We start from the raw sequence: 17093 nt of genomic DNA, 5'->3' as shown, positions 1-17093 counted from the left end.
ATAGATAGATAGATAGATAGATAGATAGATAGATAGATAGATAGATAGATGATAGATAGACAGACAGTACTACATGGGTGGACAGAAGTTTGACAGGCAGGAAGCAATAGATAACTGTTGAGAGGTAGAATAGATGCTTTGATCCCAGACATTATACAACAAGATTATTTGTCAGGGGCCTTGGAATAATAACCAGCAGCCATGGTAGCAGGGTAAAGAAGGGACTCAAGCAAGGACAGAAGAAAGACTTTGGGGTTGTAGAGATGGCTCAGTGGGTATGAATACTTGCTGAGTAAGCATGAGGATCTGAGTTCAAGTCTCCAGCCCATATAAAATCTGGGGGTATCCATTCTCATCATACCAGTACCATAGAGGCAGAGACAAAACATTGCTGTGGTTTTCTGGCTATTTTTCAAGTTCAGTGAGGAAGCTATTCTCAAGAGAACAAGACAAAGTGCTAGAACAGGACACAGATGTCTTCCTCTTCTGGCTTCTGCGAGCACTTGTACAAAGCTGTGTGCCTTTACACATATACAGCACACTCACATACATGTATGCATGCAAAACATTAAGAATTAAGAAAACATAAAAAACAACTAAGACCAGAGTGTTATTATTCTTCAAAGACCATCAGCCCGACCTTAAGACCTGTTGTTGGTGGCACTTTTCTTGGAGTGTGGCATACACTTCCAATTCCTCTTAATTTAAGGCATCCTTCCAACTTTTTTGCTGATAAAAACCATGTTGCCCAGGCCAGTTCTTTTCTTTTGGTTCTTCTTCCTATCTCAGTTTTACTGATTTCAAAAAGTCTTCATCTCTGTGATTGTCATAGCTGCTTTACTTAGTTCGAATTTGACCGTGATAGACCCTTCGAGACCTGGGATCATGTTCTTTTCTGTGATAGGAGAGGCAGTAACCTGAGAGGAAATTGCTATGGGCCAAAATTAGAAATCAATTCTCAGTGAACATTAGGACAAATCATTTCTAAGAATAAACCCTGATTACAAGTCTATTCATTGCTCTTGCTTATATATTTCTTGTTTTTATTACATTTATTTATTGAGTGTGTGTGTGTGTGTGTGTGTGTGTGTGTGTGTGTGTGTGTGTGTGTAGGGGCTGCATATATGCCAACACAGGGCAGCAAACAACTATTCTGTGGGTCTGAGAGATTTAACTCATGACTCCAGTGTTGATGTTAGTCAGCTTTGTCTACTACTATCTTGCAAGACCATGCTTCGAATATTTGTGAGCATTCCTGGTAGTGTTGAGGCCAGCTGGCCCTGAAGAGGGCTTGCCTGGGGCTTGTTACTCATAGCCCAACCCAAGAGGCACTTGAGTTAGACTATAAACACCAGAGAAGGAAAGCTGGGAAGGAGACAGAGCCACAGACAGTGAATGCTTTCAGAGATCTGTGCAGACCAAATTACTGTTCAATGACAACATGGAAAATGATTTTAAAACCCCAGTATTTGAAATATTTTCAAAATTATTTCAATCTGTTGAAGTATTTAGTTATTTTATTTAAATTATAAGATTAATTTAAAATAAAAGCATAATCTCTGCCTGCTGGACTATATATGTACACATTCAAACAAATTTTTGCCAATTTATGGAATTGTGTAAAGAGGAATTATGACATGTTCCTAAGGTGGAGAATATGGGTACAGACACTACAGTGACATCGATGGTCCAGTCCTGTATGGCCACCCGCTGTACACATAACCCAGGCTACTTCCTGTAGTGTGAGCAGGATCCTGAATCTACTTCTTGTCTGCTGGGGGAGAAAAACTGCAGGTGTATGCAAGTACCACATGGGCTAAGAGGAAGTTAGTGGAGTAGGATTATTCTGAGAGACTTCAGCAATCAGGGGACACCTTTCAAAGAGGGCTAGCCTCTGAGAAGGGTGAGCTTTGGAATAGCGGGAAGGCTACCACAAACTTCAAGAAGAGGAGGCAAAAGTGTGCAGCAGGAAGGAGCCAGGAGAGAGAGCTCCAAAAGAGCTGTTGAGCCCCTGAGGAGAAGCCAAGCTGTGACTCATGGGCACCCTGAACAAATGAGCATGGATCGTGTGTGGCAATTCTTTTCCCACCAATAGGAAATCGACACACAAAGGACTGCCTATTATTTTTAAATATCTTCATAGGATTGCCTACCAGCCAGCTATGGGAAAACAAATGCTTAGGACAGTTTCCAACAGTTTTCCCAGCTGCATTAATGGCTACTTGGGAGCAAAATCCTGTTCCAGAAGCTTTTCTTAATAACGCCTACGTAGACACAATAGTGTCTCATGATAGCACTGAAAGACAACATGTTATGTTTATCTCAATTTGAATTTCCACTTAAATTAAGCAAAAGTCTGTCACTGTTCCCAGGGACCCCTGTGCAGGTGGGTTTTGTGTCTTCTTGACTCTGTTCTGCTTGACATTTTGTGTTGGTTCATTGCACAACTGTAAACAATTTTTTAGAACTACTCTCTGCATGGTAAGCTACCCTGTCATAATTCCCTAGAGTATAAAACACGATAGAGACTAACAAGGTAAGGGGCCGGAGAGATGGTTTGGTGGTTACGAGCTCTGGCTGCTCTTGCAGAGGAACTGGGTTTCATTCCCAGCACCTACATCCAGCAGCTCACAACTGTCTGTCTATAACTCCAGTTCCAGGGGATCAGACACTCCCCTGTAGCCTCCTCAGTCACTCCGTAAGAACCTGTAAGATCTTCACACATACATGCAGGTAAAATAGTCATGCAGTTAGAAATGGAAAAATATCTCTAAAAATTTAGAAATGCTGTTTATTGACTAGCACGGCCTATGAACTTTAAAGCGGTGATGCTTGCCTATGTACCAAAAACGTCTAGAAACTCTGTATAGATCTCCAATAAGATTAGTTGTTAGAACGAGTATTTGAAGACTGATATCTTGTACAGAATTTCTGAAATGTTGTTTTCAAATATAATCAGTTATGACAGGAATACATTGTCAATTCCTTGAGTCTCATTCACAGTTAAAAGGGTTGTTTGGAAGCATCTCTATCAGAAGTAGTTACTGACACTGGATCTGTATGGGAGAAGGAGGAGGAAGAAATTACATCAACCTCTCCTGGCCACTAGCCAATCCTATTATCTGTCAATCCATGACCTCAAGGTCTGTAAATAGAAAATGTGCTATCCCCTCCTGCTCTCAGTCTTCTGGTATGTACTCTGTGATTGCACAGTGTGTATACCTGGCTACACTTCAGGCTCATTATATCTCTTTGGGGAGGTGGTGCTGGAGAAGGGTCTTGTGTATTCCAGACTGGCCTTGACATCCTTATATAGCTGAGGATGACCTTGAACTTCTGATCCTCATGCTCTACTTTCTTAGTACTCATATTACAGGCATATGACACCATACCTAGATTTTTGTGGTCTCAGGTCTCAAATGCAAGTTGCTATCTATTATTTATGACATTATTATTAAACATTGCCATATCTGTTCAACAAATATGCCTCTGGTATAAGCCTTTCCTTCAGCTTTCCATTCATATCTGACCATCACCTGCAAGATTTATCATAGAACCAAAATTTAAGTTTGGGATTTCTTGGATGCCATGAACATTCCTCTGGGTCTGGGATTTTTTTCATTAGTGATAGTATGGTTAGTATCTTAACCATATGGAAAGAGAGACATATTAAATCTTAGTCCATAATGCAATAGTGTTCCAGGCTTTAGTAGGTGATGTAGGATCTCACCCATGGTTGGATTTATCCATTTATGTATGCATGCTTTAATGGGCTACTGAGAAGTAATGGCAACTCTAGGAAGGAAGATTTAGATGGTAGCTACAAAAGCCTCTTCTTGAGGGAAATATTTTATCCCTGCTCCCCTTCCTTTATGCTGCAGTCACTATGAAGAGAGCTTTCTTTTACCTCATGCTTCTACCATGATGTACTTCCGCCCCCAAGGACCTGTAATCAGCTGGACAAAGTGAGTATGGACTGAAATCATGAATTAAAATAAACCTTTAATTTTTAACTATTGCTGTCAGGTGTTTTATCACAGTGATGCAAAGCTGGCCAACAGAGACAAGACACGTGAAGAATAGCAATGCAGGCTCTTAGCAAATAGTAACTTCTCTTCTCTTGTTAGTGTCATGTCTAAAGCAAAGGACACAGAGTGACTGTCCCTTAACTCTGTTCTTGGAAAGACCAAGTCATGGTCTAAAGTTTATTACAATGGTCCAAGGCTGAACCCTCTGCTACTAAAACTAAGTGCCCCTGTGTGGGTCCTCTCACACATGCTGTAGGGATCAAAAAGGCAAGGGCCCAATGACCGACTGTTTTTTGTCAACAAACAAGAATGTCCCTTTGGGTACATACACCATGTACCCAAACCTAATGTCTGTAACTCTTTTCTTGTCACAGTTCAAACTTCTGACAATGTTTTCTTTCTTGGACATCCCTCCAAGGCTGCGGGAAGGAAAGCAGAATTGATTGGTTCTCATGTGCTTCATAACTGGGCCTGCATGTGAATGTCTCCATGGTTTTCTAGGCTTGTCCCTGCTTTTGTTTACCAAGTTCTATTACTTGTGAATGATGGGCAGAGAATATGAGTTAGAATTATGTTCAAAACTACATGTAAATAAAAATTAAGAGAACCCACACTTGCAGTCACTGTGTTGCAACCTATCTACCTAAGGATCTGAATCCAGCTCTAAGATGCTACAATAAAGTTGTCTGAAGGCAACTGTGGACAACAATTGGTGAATATGTAATCCATCTAATGTATAATATATATATTACATACACACACACACACACACACACACACACACACCATGATAAACTGGAAATGTAAGGCCAGATGTAACATACGGCTTCCTGTTTTACACATCCATGCCGTCCAATCATTTACTCAGCCAATATCATGGATGATCAGAGAGGCACCTTATGTTTCCCATGCTGTGAAAAGCCAGGCAGCCTCTGTGATACAAAAGCTGTTGATGAAAAACAGAAGCAACAGACCAAAGACAAACATGCAAATGAAATAACTACAGTTTGGTAAGAGACGGTGTAGCTAACCACAATAGAGCATCGCCAGAATCCAAGGCAAAGGCACAAGGAGTGGTTTCAGGGGCCAGAGAATTGACATTAGAGGAAACCAGACCATGGATGGATGCAGAATGGACCAGTGACTTTCCTCACTCCCTTCTTTCCAAATAAACATCGATCTGCATGGAACCTAAACTTGGGGAGCCTCTGAGTTTTTGATTAACTTACCCTTACACAGAACTGTTCAGTGCTGTCATGGTAAGGGCACTCTTAGGCAGCCCTTTTCTGAGATGTGCTCTGGAATCCATGCTCTAGAATCCATGCTGCAGAGAAGTCCAGTGAGATGAAAGAACCCTGTCCTGCAGAACTGATCCTTGTACTCTAAGGTGATTTTCATGACTGTCTCTCTGTGTTTATCTGTTTCTGAACACTTTTAGCCTCGAGCATTTTTCTATAATATTTGGAAGCATCTATGATTGTGGGCTGCTCACCCTATTGTCTATCCTTTTGAAACAGGAAATAAATAATAAATGAAACTTGTAACAGTGGTATGGTGCCATACCAAGGCAAGCTAGTGGCTTTCAAAGACTTCTTGGAGTCATTCTGTGGAGTCAGATATCCTGGTTCTGTCAGAGTATCCAAAATAGCCCCACATCCTCTGCGACTTAATATGCTGGCAGGGTGTCAATTTCCTAACTTAAGATACCTTAATGGAGTCAGTTCATAGTACTAGAATCCCAGTGTCCACATCAATAAATCACATCCCTTCTAGGGGGAGAGCGGCCTTGACATCCAACTTGTAATGAGGGTTTCTCCAGTTAGGTGTGCAGACAGTAAGAAGGTACTTCAATAAATCCAACACTGAAAGGGAAGTTGGCCTAGTTACTGAACCGCCAAGATAGTATGCTCTCACAATGGCTTTGAACTCCAGCTTTCTCTGGCTCAGGGCTCTCCACACAGACACACATCTGGAAGTTCCTACAAAGATCCCTTCTGGAAACTGAAACTGCCTGTCTGTTCTTCATACACCCAAGTGATCAAGGAAAGCTTTGAGGATAGGGGAGGTATAAATATATTCAATTCATCTACTCAACTCATGAGTGCTGATGTGTAAGTATTGATGCTCAGGGCTATTGCATGTGAACGAGAATCCAGCAAGCAGACTTCATTGATTCACAGGTCATCGTAGATGGTGATGACACCACAAGGGCCATTTGTAGCCATAGTCACCCTCTGGACCATCATGAGTTCAGCTTTCTCAGATTCCCAGGGTTCTGTGGGACCTCTCTGCTCACACACTGTGTGTGCCACCTTGATGGGCACAGTTCTGCAGGTTTCTGATGAGCTCCTCACTAGGCTAGCTCATTCTGCTTTTCCTGCATATGCATCCTCTTTCTACTGGGTTTTCCTGCAGGGTCTCAGGAGCTCAAAGCCTCTTTGACTCTCCACATCTTTACTAGACTCTGATGTCTCTTCTGAAAGTCCCCTTCAATGCCAGCCATGTCTCCTCTCTGCAAATTCTAGGCCAAATCTATTGATTCCCATTTAAGTTTCTATGTCAGAAACATGAGGTTTACTGAGTTATGATCCTCTTCAGAAAGATCATATCTTATCAGTGAAAATAAAAGATATAGGCAAACATTTTGGAGCTTTTAGGACATAGAAGAAAGAGCAATATTATTGCTTAGCAAAAGAAATAGTGGGCAACGTTTGTATAGGGAAGTGGCATTAAAACCCAATCCTAAGGAATGAGGTGAGAGATGTCTAGCAGCAAGAACATTTTTCCCCATGGATATTCTAGCCTTCAATCATGCTTCATTCTTCTGAAAAGAGTCAGTCTGCTATTATTACACACACACACACACACACACACACACACACGAGAGAGAGAGAGAGAGAGAGAGAGAGAGAGAGAGAGAGAGACGGGGAGGAAAAAGTGAAACAAACATTGAGAGAGACTTATATAAAGGCATGCACACATACACAGAGACACATACTGCAACAATATGGCAAAGGTCAAACTCAAACAAATATAATCTACAATTGGGTATGGCAATGAGCACCTTTAATACATCATTCTGGAGGGATTAGAGCCATGGACTGACTTCTCCCACATCTGTAGATACACTCCGTAGCTCAGCATAAAATACAGTTATTTTATGTCTGCACATAGATAGCAGCTTCACAAGAATTGAACCTGACTTTCCAGCATCAGGTCCTCCCTAGCAGGAGCCACAATTGTGGACTGACTCAGTGTAGTCAACTCAACCCAGAGCTCTTTAGGTACATAGCATCTGCCCAGTCACTGGTAATCAGGAAGAGGATTGGCCTGGACAGCTGGACATATACTCTGGGACTGTGGTTCTTTTGCCCACTTCTAGGTAGGAACGGCTTACATTAAACTGTGGCAAAAAAAAAAAATTGATGGTTTCTTATTATTTAGACAACTAGCTGCACAGTACAGCAGGAGTTTCCTTTGTCTTCAGCATGACTTGGAGGTCCTATACTGAAAAGCATTTGTGTGTGTTTGTGTGTGTGAGAGTGTGTACCAATGCTCACATGAAGGAGACATCCAGACTTCTTCCATAGTCACTTGAGATAGATGGGGTCTCTCCGTGAATGTGGGCAAAGCTGACAGCTAACAGTGATCCTTCTGTGTCTGCTCTGCAGCTATATGGTGTCACAGACACACAGCCATGCCTGGGTTTTAGTATGTTCTGGGGATTTGATCTAAGGTTCTTATCTTTGTGCACCAAGCAACTCACCCTCTGAGCCATGTTTCCAGTGCCATTTTAAAATTTTTCATTATTATTATTATTTATTACAATTTATTCACTTTGTATTCTGGCTGGAGCCTTCTCCCTCATTTCCTCTCAGTCCTACCCTCCCTCCCTCTTTCTCCCTCTATATCTCTTCCCCCCTGTACTAATAGAGGTGGTCCTCCTTCCTAAATATCTGACCCTAGCCTATCAGGTCTCATTAGGACTGTCTGGATCCTCTTTCTCTATGGTCTAGTTAGTCCACCTTGCCAGGATGAGGTGATCAAAGAGCCCCTGCTCCCATTACTAGGCAACCCACATTGAGACTGAGCTGCTAATGGGCTACATCTGAGCTGAGGATCTAGGTCCTCTCCACGCATGGTCCTTGGTTGATGCATTAGTTTCTGCATGACCACCTGAAGCCTGAATTTTCGCTCTGCTGGTCTTCTTGTGGAGCTCCTATTCCCTCCAGGTCTTTCTATCTCCCCTTCTTCCATGTAATTCCCTGCACTCTGCCCAAAGTTTGGCTATGAGTCTCAGCATCTGCTTCAATACCATGATGGGTAGAGTCTTTCAGAGGACCCCTGCGGAAGGCTCCTGTCCTGCTCCCTGTCTTCTCCTACTTCCTATATCTATCTTGTTTGCCCTTCTGAATGAAGATTAAGCCTCTTCCCTAGGGACCTCCTTACTGTTTAGTTTTTTTAGGACCATAGATTTTAGTATGTTTATCCTATATTATATTGCTAATATCCACTTATAAGTGAGTATATACCCTCCACAAGGAGAGCAACAGATCCAAAAAATATGGGCACATGGGTCTTCCCTGAAACTGATAGTCCAACCAAGTAGCATGCATGGAGATAACCCAGAACCCCTGCACAGATGTAGCCCATGGCAGCTCAGTCTCCTAGTGGGTTCCATAGTAATAGGAACAGTGACTGTCTCTGACATGAACTGATTGGCCCACTCTTTGATCACCTCCATCTGAGGGGGAGCAGCCTTACCAGGCCACAGAGGAAGACAATGCAGCCACTCCTGCTGAGACCTAACAGACTAGGATCAGAAGGAAGGAAAAGAAAACCTCCCCTTCCAGTGGACTTGGGGTGGCGCATGCATGGAGAAGGAGGAGGAAAGGAGGGATTGGGATGGGAGAAGGGAGGGAACTACAGGGGGGATACAAAGTAAATAAAGTGTAATCAACAAAAAAAAAAGTGAGCATATACCATATCTGTCATGAAATTGAAAAGCGTCTGTAAAACAAAGGCACTGTCAAAAGAACAAAATGATAGCCTACAGACTAGGAAAAGATCTTCACCAACCCTTCATGTGACAGAGGGCTAATAACCAGAATATATAAAAAAACTGAAGAAATTAAACGCCAACAAACCAAGTAATACAATTTAAAACTGGTGTACAGAACTAAAGAATTTTCAACAGAGGAATATTGAATGGCAGAAAAACACTTAATGAAATGCTCATCATCCTTAGTTATCTGGGAAATTCAAATCAAAATGACCCTGAGATTCCACCTTACACCATCAGAATGGCTAAGATCAAAACTCAAGGGACAACACATGCTGGAGAGTATGTAGAGAAAGGAGAACCCTCCTCCATTGTTGGTGGGAATGTAAACTTGTACAACCACTTTGGAAATCAACCTGGTGCTTTCTCAGAAAATTAGAAACAGTGCTACCTCAAGATCCAGCTATACCATTCCTTGACCTAAGATGCTCAACCATACAACAAGGACATTTGCTCAATGTTCATAACAGCTTTGTTTATAATAGCCAGAATATGGAAACAACCTAAACGTTCCTCAATTGAAGAATAGATACAGAAATTGTGGTACATTTACACAATGCAATACTACTCAGCAATTAAAAACAAGAAATCATGAAATTTGCAGGCAAATGGATGGAACTAGAAAAGATCATTCTGAGTGAGGTAACCCAGAAGCAGAAAGAATTGTTTCTTAAAAGTGGCTATTCTGGGGATGTTCTTACAAAATTTGAAAGGAAAATATATTTTTAAGATAATTAGGATAGCACTATAGGATTTTAAAGTAATTTGCTAGAAATTTTCTATAAAATGTATTTGTCCAAATATTAAGAGAAGAGAATAATCACTGTCAATTTGCAGTTCTTGCTGGAAGCCAAAGAGGCTTGTAAAGACTGTCAGAAGGCAAGACTAAAACCTCTTCCACATCCCTGCCTGGGCCAGATGGGGGCACTTGGCATTCCAGAGAGCTCAACTTGGGCCTTCTGTGCCACCTTTCGGAACACTGTGGAGAATGGGTCAAGTCCTGAGTGACTAGAGAGTACTGATATGAGCACAGCTGTGTCAAGGGCCTGAGTGCCTCAGACCCATGGAAATGGCAAGGCAGTCCCTGGGTCTATGTGCAGGTGCCGACAGTGTATACAGGAAGCATAGCCTGCCGACTCCCCTCCTGAATGAGCACCTGCCTCCTCTTTCAACTCTTTACAGTGAACCTGCCTCTGCCATTCACAAGTATGAAATAGACACGTTGAGTCTCCAGGCTGCTGTTAGTGAGTCTCCATTAGTGTACAAGACACACCCAAGCCCAGCTTTTCTGCACCTGTGTCTGTGTGTCTTTCATCTGTCACCTCTTTGCCCCAATTAGGTCAACACCAAAGCCGTGCAGGTCTCGGCAGATCACTCAGTCCTGAAATGTGTCAAGGGACACAAAGTGGACACCATACCCCTGATCTAAAAGTGCTATGAGAAATAGGTACAAGACATGGTGACATCATGGGAGTATGCCATCTGTCAGGCCAGACCACACCTGCAGAGTGAAGCAGTGTTTCCAAGGCGGGTTGACTTGCAAGTGTTGCTGTGGTTTCCATGGTTACCCCCAAAGCAGTAGTAGTTACTTAACAGATGACTATTTTACATATCTATTACAAAGTAGCCCAAGCTTGACCTTTTCTCTATCTTCCTAGCCAGTGTCCTTGTTTGCATCATACCTGTCAGTGAAGGGCAGTCATGTAAAATGCCTTCAAGTAAGTTTGCAGCAGCTCTGGGCTTCAGCTACAAGCTGAGATCTGGGGTGCCATCACACCACTTCTTGTGTGAAATGTCAGAAAATTCCCTTTAACATCTGGCTTAATGTTCAAATGTATGGAAAAAAATAGTGATTTAGCAAGACCTGAGATGAAAACAAAGTAAAGAGGCACAGAACTCTGTCTCACAGGATACCCCAATACTGTCTGTGCTCATTTCCAAACAATTCACTGTGTTAACTGAGCTCTGTGTTCTCTCTCTGCGTTAAGTAAAATCCGCCAGTGTGTGCACATTAATGGATCCCAAACCTGTACATCCTGATGTTTCCCCAAGTGATGCAGAGGTAGCAAGAGGTGACTGCAGGCCTACAAAGCAGTTAATATCACCTGTGTACCTTGCTTCGAGGATAAAAAATGTGTTTCGGGTATTAGGCTGCATTGTGGAAGCTTGGAATTTCTTAAATCTAATTACTGAGCACTTAACTCTAGGGCCTTAATGTGAAATCAATAGTATTTTGATTACACGGCCATTGTCACCATCCTGTCTATATTACTGCTATCATTTCCATGTGACAGCATGACCAGGTTCTGAGACAATTGTTCAAACAAGACTCCCAGACTTGTGCTTCCTCAGGTAGTAACGTGGAAGTGTGACTGTGGGGACAGTGAGAATTCAGTCGTCTTTCCAGATGGACCTACTGAGAATCCAAGACCAGGTGTTGTCAATATCCTTTCCTTCTTCTTTTTGTTTTTAGAACATCTGACTTTTTATGTAATAAAACACAGGTCCTACAACTGCAAGGTGCACATAAACAGATGGACAACAGACTGACCCTCTCAGAAAGATCTGAAGTGGAGCAGGAGGAGCCAAAGGCCATCAGCTGGGCTAATGTCAAAGAGAAACATCAAATTTCGAATTCCGTTATCTAAATGGGCAGGTGTGAACACAGTGATGATCACAGTACAGAAGCCTTGTCAACGGTGGTCACCTCAAACAGAAGCCAAAACTCTCCAGCCTCAACCAGCTCCAGAGGGTTAGAGCCCAGGGGATCTCCTAAACGCTGCTTGAAAAAGTGGAGGTGATATTAAAAGGCAGGAAGTGGTTAGTCATTTCCTATTGGTCTCACAGCTGTTCACTTGAGGTACCAGCACGGCTGAATCCAGGGGCGTCATACACACCCATGAGGACACATAACTGGACGCCCCTAGATAAATAGTCACACCAACTGGAAACAGGAAGCAGTTGTCAGTGTTGGAAAAGGGCTAGCAGGAAAGAAGCCAGGATCCATGCCTTTCCTCGGACAGCCTTGTGAGAGGATGCAGGAGCTGAGCCACAGCTGGGAGGAGTGTGCTGGGCATGTGACACAAGAGTGGGTGACACTCAGGTGGAGAATCACGACAGGACATGTGGCTGATGAGAAAAGGTACCAAAAAGGTGTTCATTAGCAAAAGAACTAAAGGGCCCCCCAGCCAAGTGTGGACATATTGTCCTCAGGCACTACTCTCAGGACACAGAAATGTTTTCCCAAAAGTTTTCCACAGTCAAACCTGTCTTCCTTCAAGATAAGGCACTACCAAGTGGAGTTAAGACACCCAAGAAGAAAGCCATCAAACTTAAGGATGAAGAGCATGGGGTAGGAAAGGGGCTATTTATGCAAGTGTGCCACCCACAGGGGCTTTGCAAGAGCTTCCACGGAATCTTCAGACAATGAGAATTTCAAGTGGGATTCACCTAAGAGATTTATAAGCACAACTTGACCCTGTGATGTTCACTGTAACTTACAACGTGCGTGAATTACTTCATAACCCTTCCTGTATATCAAGTCATATCGAGAGCATTATTCACAAATAGAAAACAGTGGCTTTCTCATAAAATTGAGCATTAACTTCTCCTTTGTCAACTTCTTCAACTGTGATGCCATCTCCACAGGATGATTTGAGATGCTTCATCTACCTGTTAGGACTTGTACCAGCTTAGGATAGCAGCTGTGGGGTTGCAAGGGAGTCCCTAGTCCTCATATGCTCATCCTTTGAACAGAGGCATCAACTCTGACAAGCTCTCATGCACTTCCATAATAAAATATAAACATTTCTAACTTCTCAGACTCCAGAGTCAATACCACACAGCCCAAACCATCAGATCAATAAAAAGCTGGGTCACCTTTGGTATGTGCAGTGTCTTAGTTGATGAGATTTCTTTATTGATACAAAGCAGCAGGTATTCCTGTCCTTGTCAGTGACCACACTCCCTTGCAAGCATTTCTATTTCTGCTCATATGGATAGATACATATGATTATACATACAAACATTCATGCATACTTACATACATACACGAGCATGCATGCAGTGCTGCAAAGATGCACTGCAACTGAACACATACTGCTTTTAGAGAGGGCATGGGTTTCGTGCCCAACATTCACATCAGGTGGCTCAGAACTGCCTATAACTTTGGTTCCAGGGAATCCAACACCCTGTGGCTTTTGCAGGCTCCTGCACTCACATGGTGCACATAAATTCACATAGGCACACACTCATACACATAAATAAACATAATAACCAAAATGTCAAAAGAGAATGAACATACAAATATATATATATATATATATATATATATCAGTCATTCAAAGATTATTATTAATTATACCATATATTCTCTTTAAATTTTTCATGTGCCCAGTTGTTGTATATTTATATATGTGCTTATATGTCTATATAAACACACTATAATCAGTTCTTCAAAGATTACTGATAATTATATCAAATATGCCCTTTAAATATTTCACATGCATGTTAATCAGGTTTTGACCATATTCATTACTCAAAAATCAGTATTTGTATACCCATTCTGTCTCTAAAAGTCACAAGATATTCCATTTCCAGGCCAAGCTGATTTATTAATCTGGGAAGTCTTCTGTATAGACCAATATAAAGTGATGGCCCCTGTTAAAATGGAGATAATTAACCCTACAAGTCAGAGCACAGTCTACAGCCAGCAGAGAAAGCCAGCACATAAACTCAATGTAAGGGTACACAGGAGGTGTGCCCTAAGCAAGCAGCGTAGTTAATGTGTGTGGTTGGCCACAGGCTACTCACTGGTGTAGGTGAGCTGGAACCCTGGGGCAGTGTCTGAGCCATTGGTGTTGAACTCCAGCCTCAGGTGGTTGGAGGTGCTGTTTAGCACCAGCCCCATCAGTTCGCTTCTTGTGAAGACTCCCAGTGACCTTGAGGAGCTGTCCTTTCCATCGTAAACCTAGTGAAAGTAGGCACAGTGAGCATCCTGTTTTCTTAAAAAACTGTTTTTTAAGCAACAATTTTAACAAGCGATTCCTAACTTTAGGGGTGAGGCTTCATTCAGAAATTCAAACTTCGTTTTCAGAAATACAGATGGATGGTGGACCTGAATAACCTATTTTCTTTCCATTTTATCTTTGCCATTAATACCACACACAGAAGATTACAGGTCCCATTTTTCCCCAAATCATTTCCCATTCATTGTTTTTTTTTTTTTTTTTAATTAAGTATCTGTGCATTTCCAGGTTCTGTCATCCACTATTTCATTCTTCTCATCACCTGTTATTCATGAGGTTTCATTGCAAAGGCGTTGGGTGAAGCACAGGCCAAGGCATAGCTATCTCACTCTTCTTGATGCTCTGTCTAATGCACTGACCCATGGCAGTGGTGAAACCATCACCATTTGTAAGTCTGGCATGTGAGTGCCCTAGAAATAAAAGGGTCCTATCACATGCCAACAGCAGAGCTCGCTATGAAATCCTGTGATGTGGTACTGTTTCTGAGTGGTGTGAACTTGGGAGATGTAATCTGTATGAGGAGAAAGGTTGCCCAGGCTCAGAACAGATGACTGAGGCAAGGATGCAGAACAAGGGTTTAGGGGAAAGAATGGGTTCTCACCTCTGAGCAAACCAACCCTGCACTGAGGGTGGGGACCTTATCAGACTACCGAAGAGCCCGGGGCACACATCCCTCTCCCCACAGCACTGTTTCTGCGGACAGTGTGACTCTTTCCAGGACATTCTGCTCACATTGAGTGTGGCAGCCTCTCATTTTCTAGCGTTGGTGATCTGCTGAATGGGAATGGTGTCTTTCACCTCCCTCACCAAGAGAGGAGAACCTTGTGAGTAAAGGTCTCATGGAAAGAAGACTAAAAATGCATTAGATTTTCTTGACGAGCATCCAGCATTTCTCAAAGAATATAAATTCAGACAATAGAGACTTTGAAGCTTCTTCTGATATCTGGTCCAGCCCCATTGAGGTCCCTCTGCACAGACTTTTGCTTTCCACCAATGTTTCATATCAAGGTTTTATCAGGTTCGTGTCCCCACCAATTGTAGAATTTAAAGGCATAAAAAATTCTCAGATACAGCAGAGCAGCAGGTAATAAGCTTTATTAAAAGTGAAGCACACAGGCACAGACAGAAAAAGAGAGACAGAGACTCAGAGACTTAGAGACAGGTTCACAGAGAGAGAGAGAGAGAGAGAGGGAGAGGAAGAGGTAAAGGGAGAGGGAGACAGAGACAGGGAGCGAGAGAGAAAGAGAGACTGCCCACAAAGTGGGAAGAGAATACAGACATCAAACTTCATTTCCCCCAGAGGGCTGTGGTTTTAAATGTTTCTGGTGCTGTGGGATAGGTTTCCTGTCCCTTATTTTGGGTTTCTCAGTTTAGACAAAGAAATGGGAGCTGATTGGCCCATGGTTTCAGGCAAACATGCTTAGGACCATTCTTGAACATAGCTGATCAGCCTGGACCAGTGAGCTGGCAAGAAGAGACCTGCTGGCAGCATAAAAGGCTTACCAGATCTTTATCCTAGGTCAGGAGGGGCGGAAAGAAGATGGAAGTTTTTTCATACTGTTCATGTATCTGTGGTCCTGTTTCCTGTGTGCCTGCCTGGGGATTTGTCTAAAGCCTAGTCCCTCACAATCATCTTCCTTCCATCAATGCGGAAGTCCTGTGCTCAAGAGACTGAGCTCACCTATATGTTCTAATAAAAAGAAAATGCGTACAAAAAATTAAGTTATTTTGCCTCATTGCAATTAAGGACACAAATACATAAACTGTAGATTCTAATGCTATTGCTTACTAAAAGGCTATTATCATAAGCTGTTGTTCTAAGAATGAACATTGATTAAAAATGGGCTCTGCCAGATACAAGAAGAATTCTGACACCCAAAATAATAGGGGGTTTGATGTCCAAGTCTTCTGAAAGCTCCTGGGTCCTCAGTTACTAGGCTTTTCTCTGTGTATGGGTGTGCCTGGAGAACTGCAGTGGCAGATCCCGAAGTACACAGAGATGAGTGCATTGCTTGGCACTGAACCCGTTTACAAAGAACAAGAGCGAACCCTCTGAAAAACTCTCTGTGGTATCTTAGAGTAACTCACTCATGGCTCATGGTGATCTCCTTGCTACACAATCAATATTTAAAAAAAAAAACAACAAAACTTGTGTAAATCCCACCATTCCCAGGACTCATGCTCATGTCACTAGAGCTTAAGCTCTGTGCCCAGCTGTGAACGTCCTGAAATGAGCACTCAGAGAAAAGCAGGCAGCTAACCCACAGTGAGAGGCTGGGGCTTTTTTATTGTAGAGTGAAAATAGTGGCCTTCACTCAGAGAGGAAAAAGAAGAGTGGGTTTGCTAGTCCTCAGGGCTTCCACTGGTCAGAGTCTCTCAGCCACTAGCAGCAGACTCAAGAGTTTATGGTTGTCAAGAAAAGCATCTTGGAGTCTCTTGTTCCACACACTGTATAAGGATCTGTGAAGCATCTTTCACCAACCCCCCTCCCTCACCCAGCTTGGCATTTAATTCCTCCTTAGACCCACAGGGATGTAGCCCCAGGTCACCACACATTATGTGGCATCCAGAGTCACAGCTGAGAGTTCTTCTGGCTTACAAGAGCAGAGCCCGTTGGCTCTTTTTGAGTCACCCACTTCCTTGCATAGGGCTTACAGGATAACTGAGTTCTGGCCTCTTTTCACATTGTGTGTGCCTGTGATGTGAAAATAAAGTAAAAGTCTTTATTGCTGGGCACAATGGTGTGAATGAAGGATGAGTGTGAACAGCCTGTGACCCCAATAAGATGATGTAACTTAAAACAGATTACTTAAATCTCAAGTATTTATTATAAAAACTCAAAAAAGTGTAAGAAAAATGCACTGGAATTTTAAAGGCTGGGCAATTTCCTCAAAATTAAATGTGGTAAGCAATATTTTCTTCTTCTTCTTCTTCTTCTTCTTCTTCTTCTTCTTCTTCTTCTTCTTCTTCTTCTTC

General features: G+C 42.4%; 1 protein-coding gene across 1 annotated transcript in view; it reads right to left on the bottom strand.

The window, feature by feature from the left end:
- Positions 1-17093, bottom strand: part of Csmd1 (CUB and Sushi multiple domains 1) — a 1555059-nt gene that overhangs the window by 272173 nt on the left and 1265793 nt on the right. The window contains exon 23 of the mRNA XM_055608400.1: positions 13903-14059. Coding sequence (XP_055464375.1) covers positions 13903-14059 — 157 coding nt within the window. The remainder of the gene's footprint in view (positions 1-13902; positions 14060-17093) is intronic.

This window comes from Psammomys obesus, unplaced genomic scaffold (assembly GCF_907164565.1).
Source record: "Psammomys obesus unplaced genomic scaffold, mPsaObe1.curated_primary_1811, whole genome shotgun sequence".
Lineage (NCBI taxonomy): Eukaryota > Metazoa > Chordata > Mammalia > Rodentia > Muridae > Psammomys > Psammomys obesus.
Note: the sequence above shows the minus strand (reverse complement) of the source record. Positions and strands in the feature narration are given on the sequence as shown.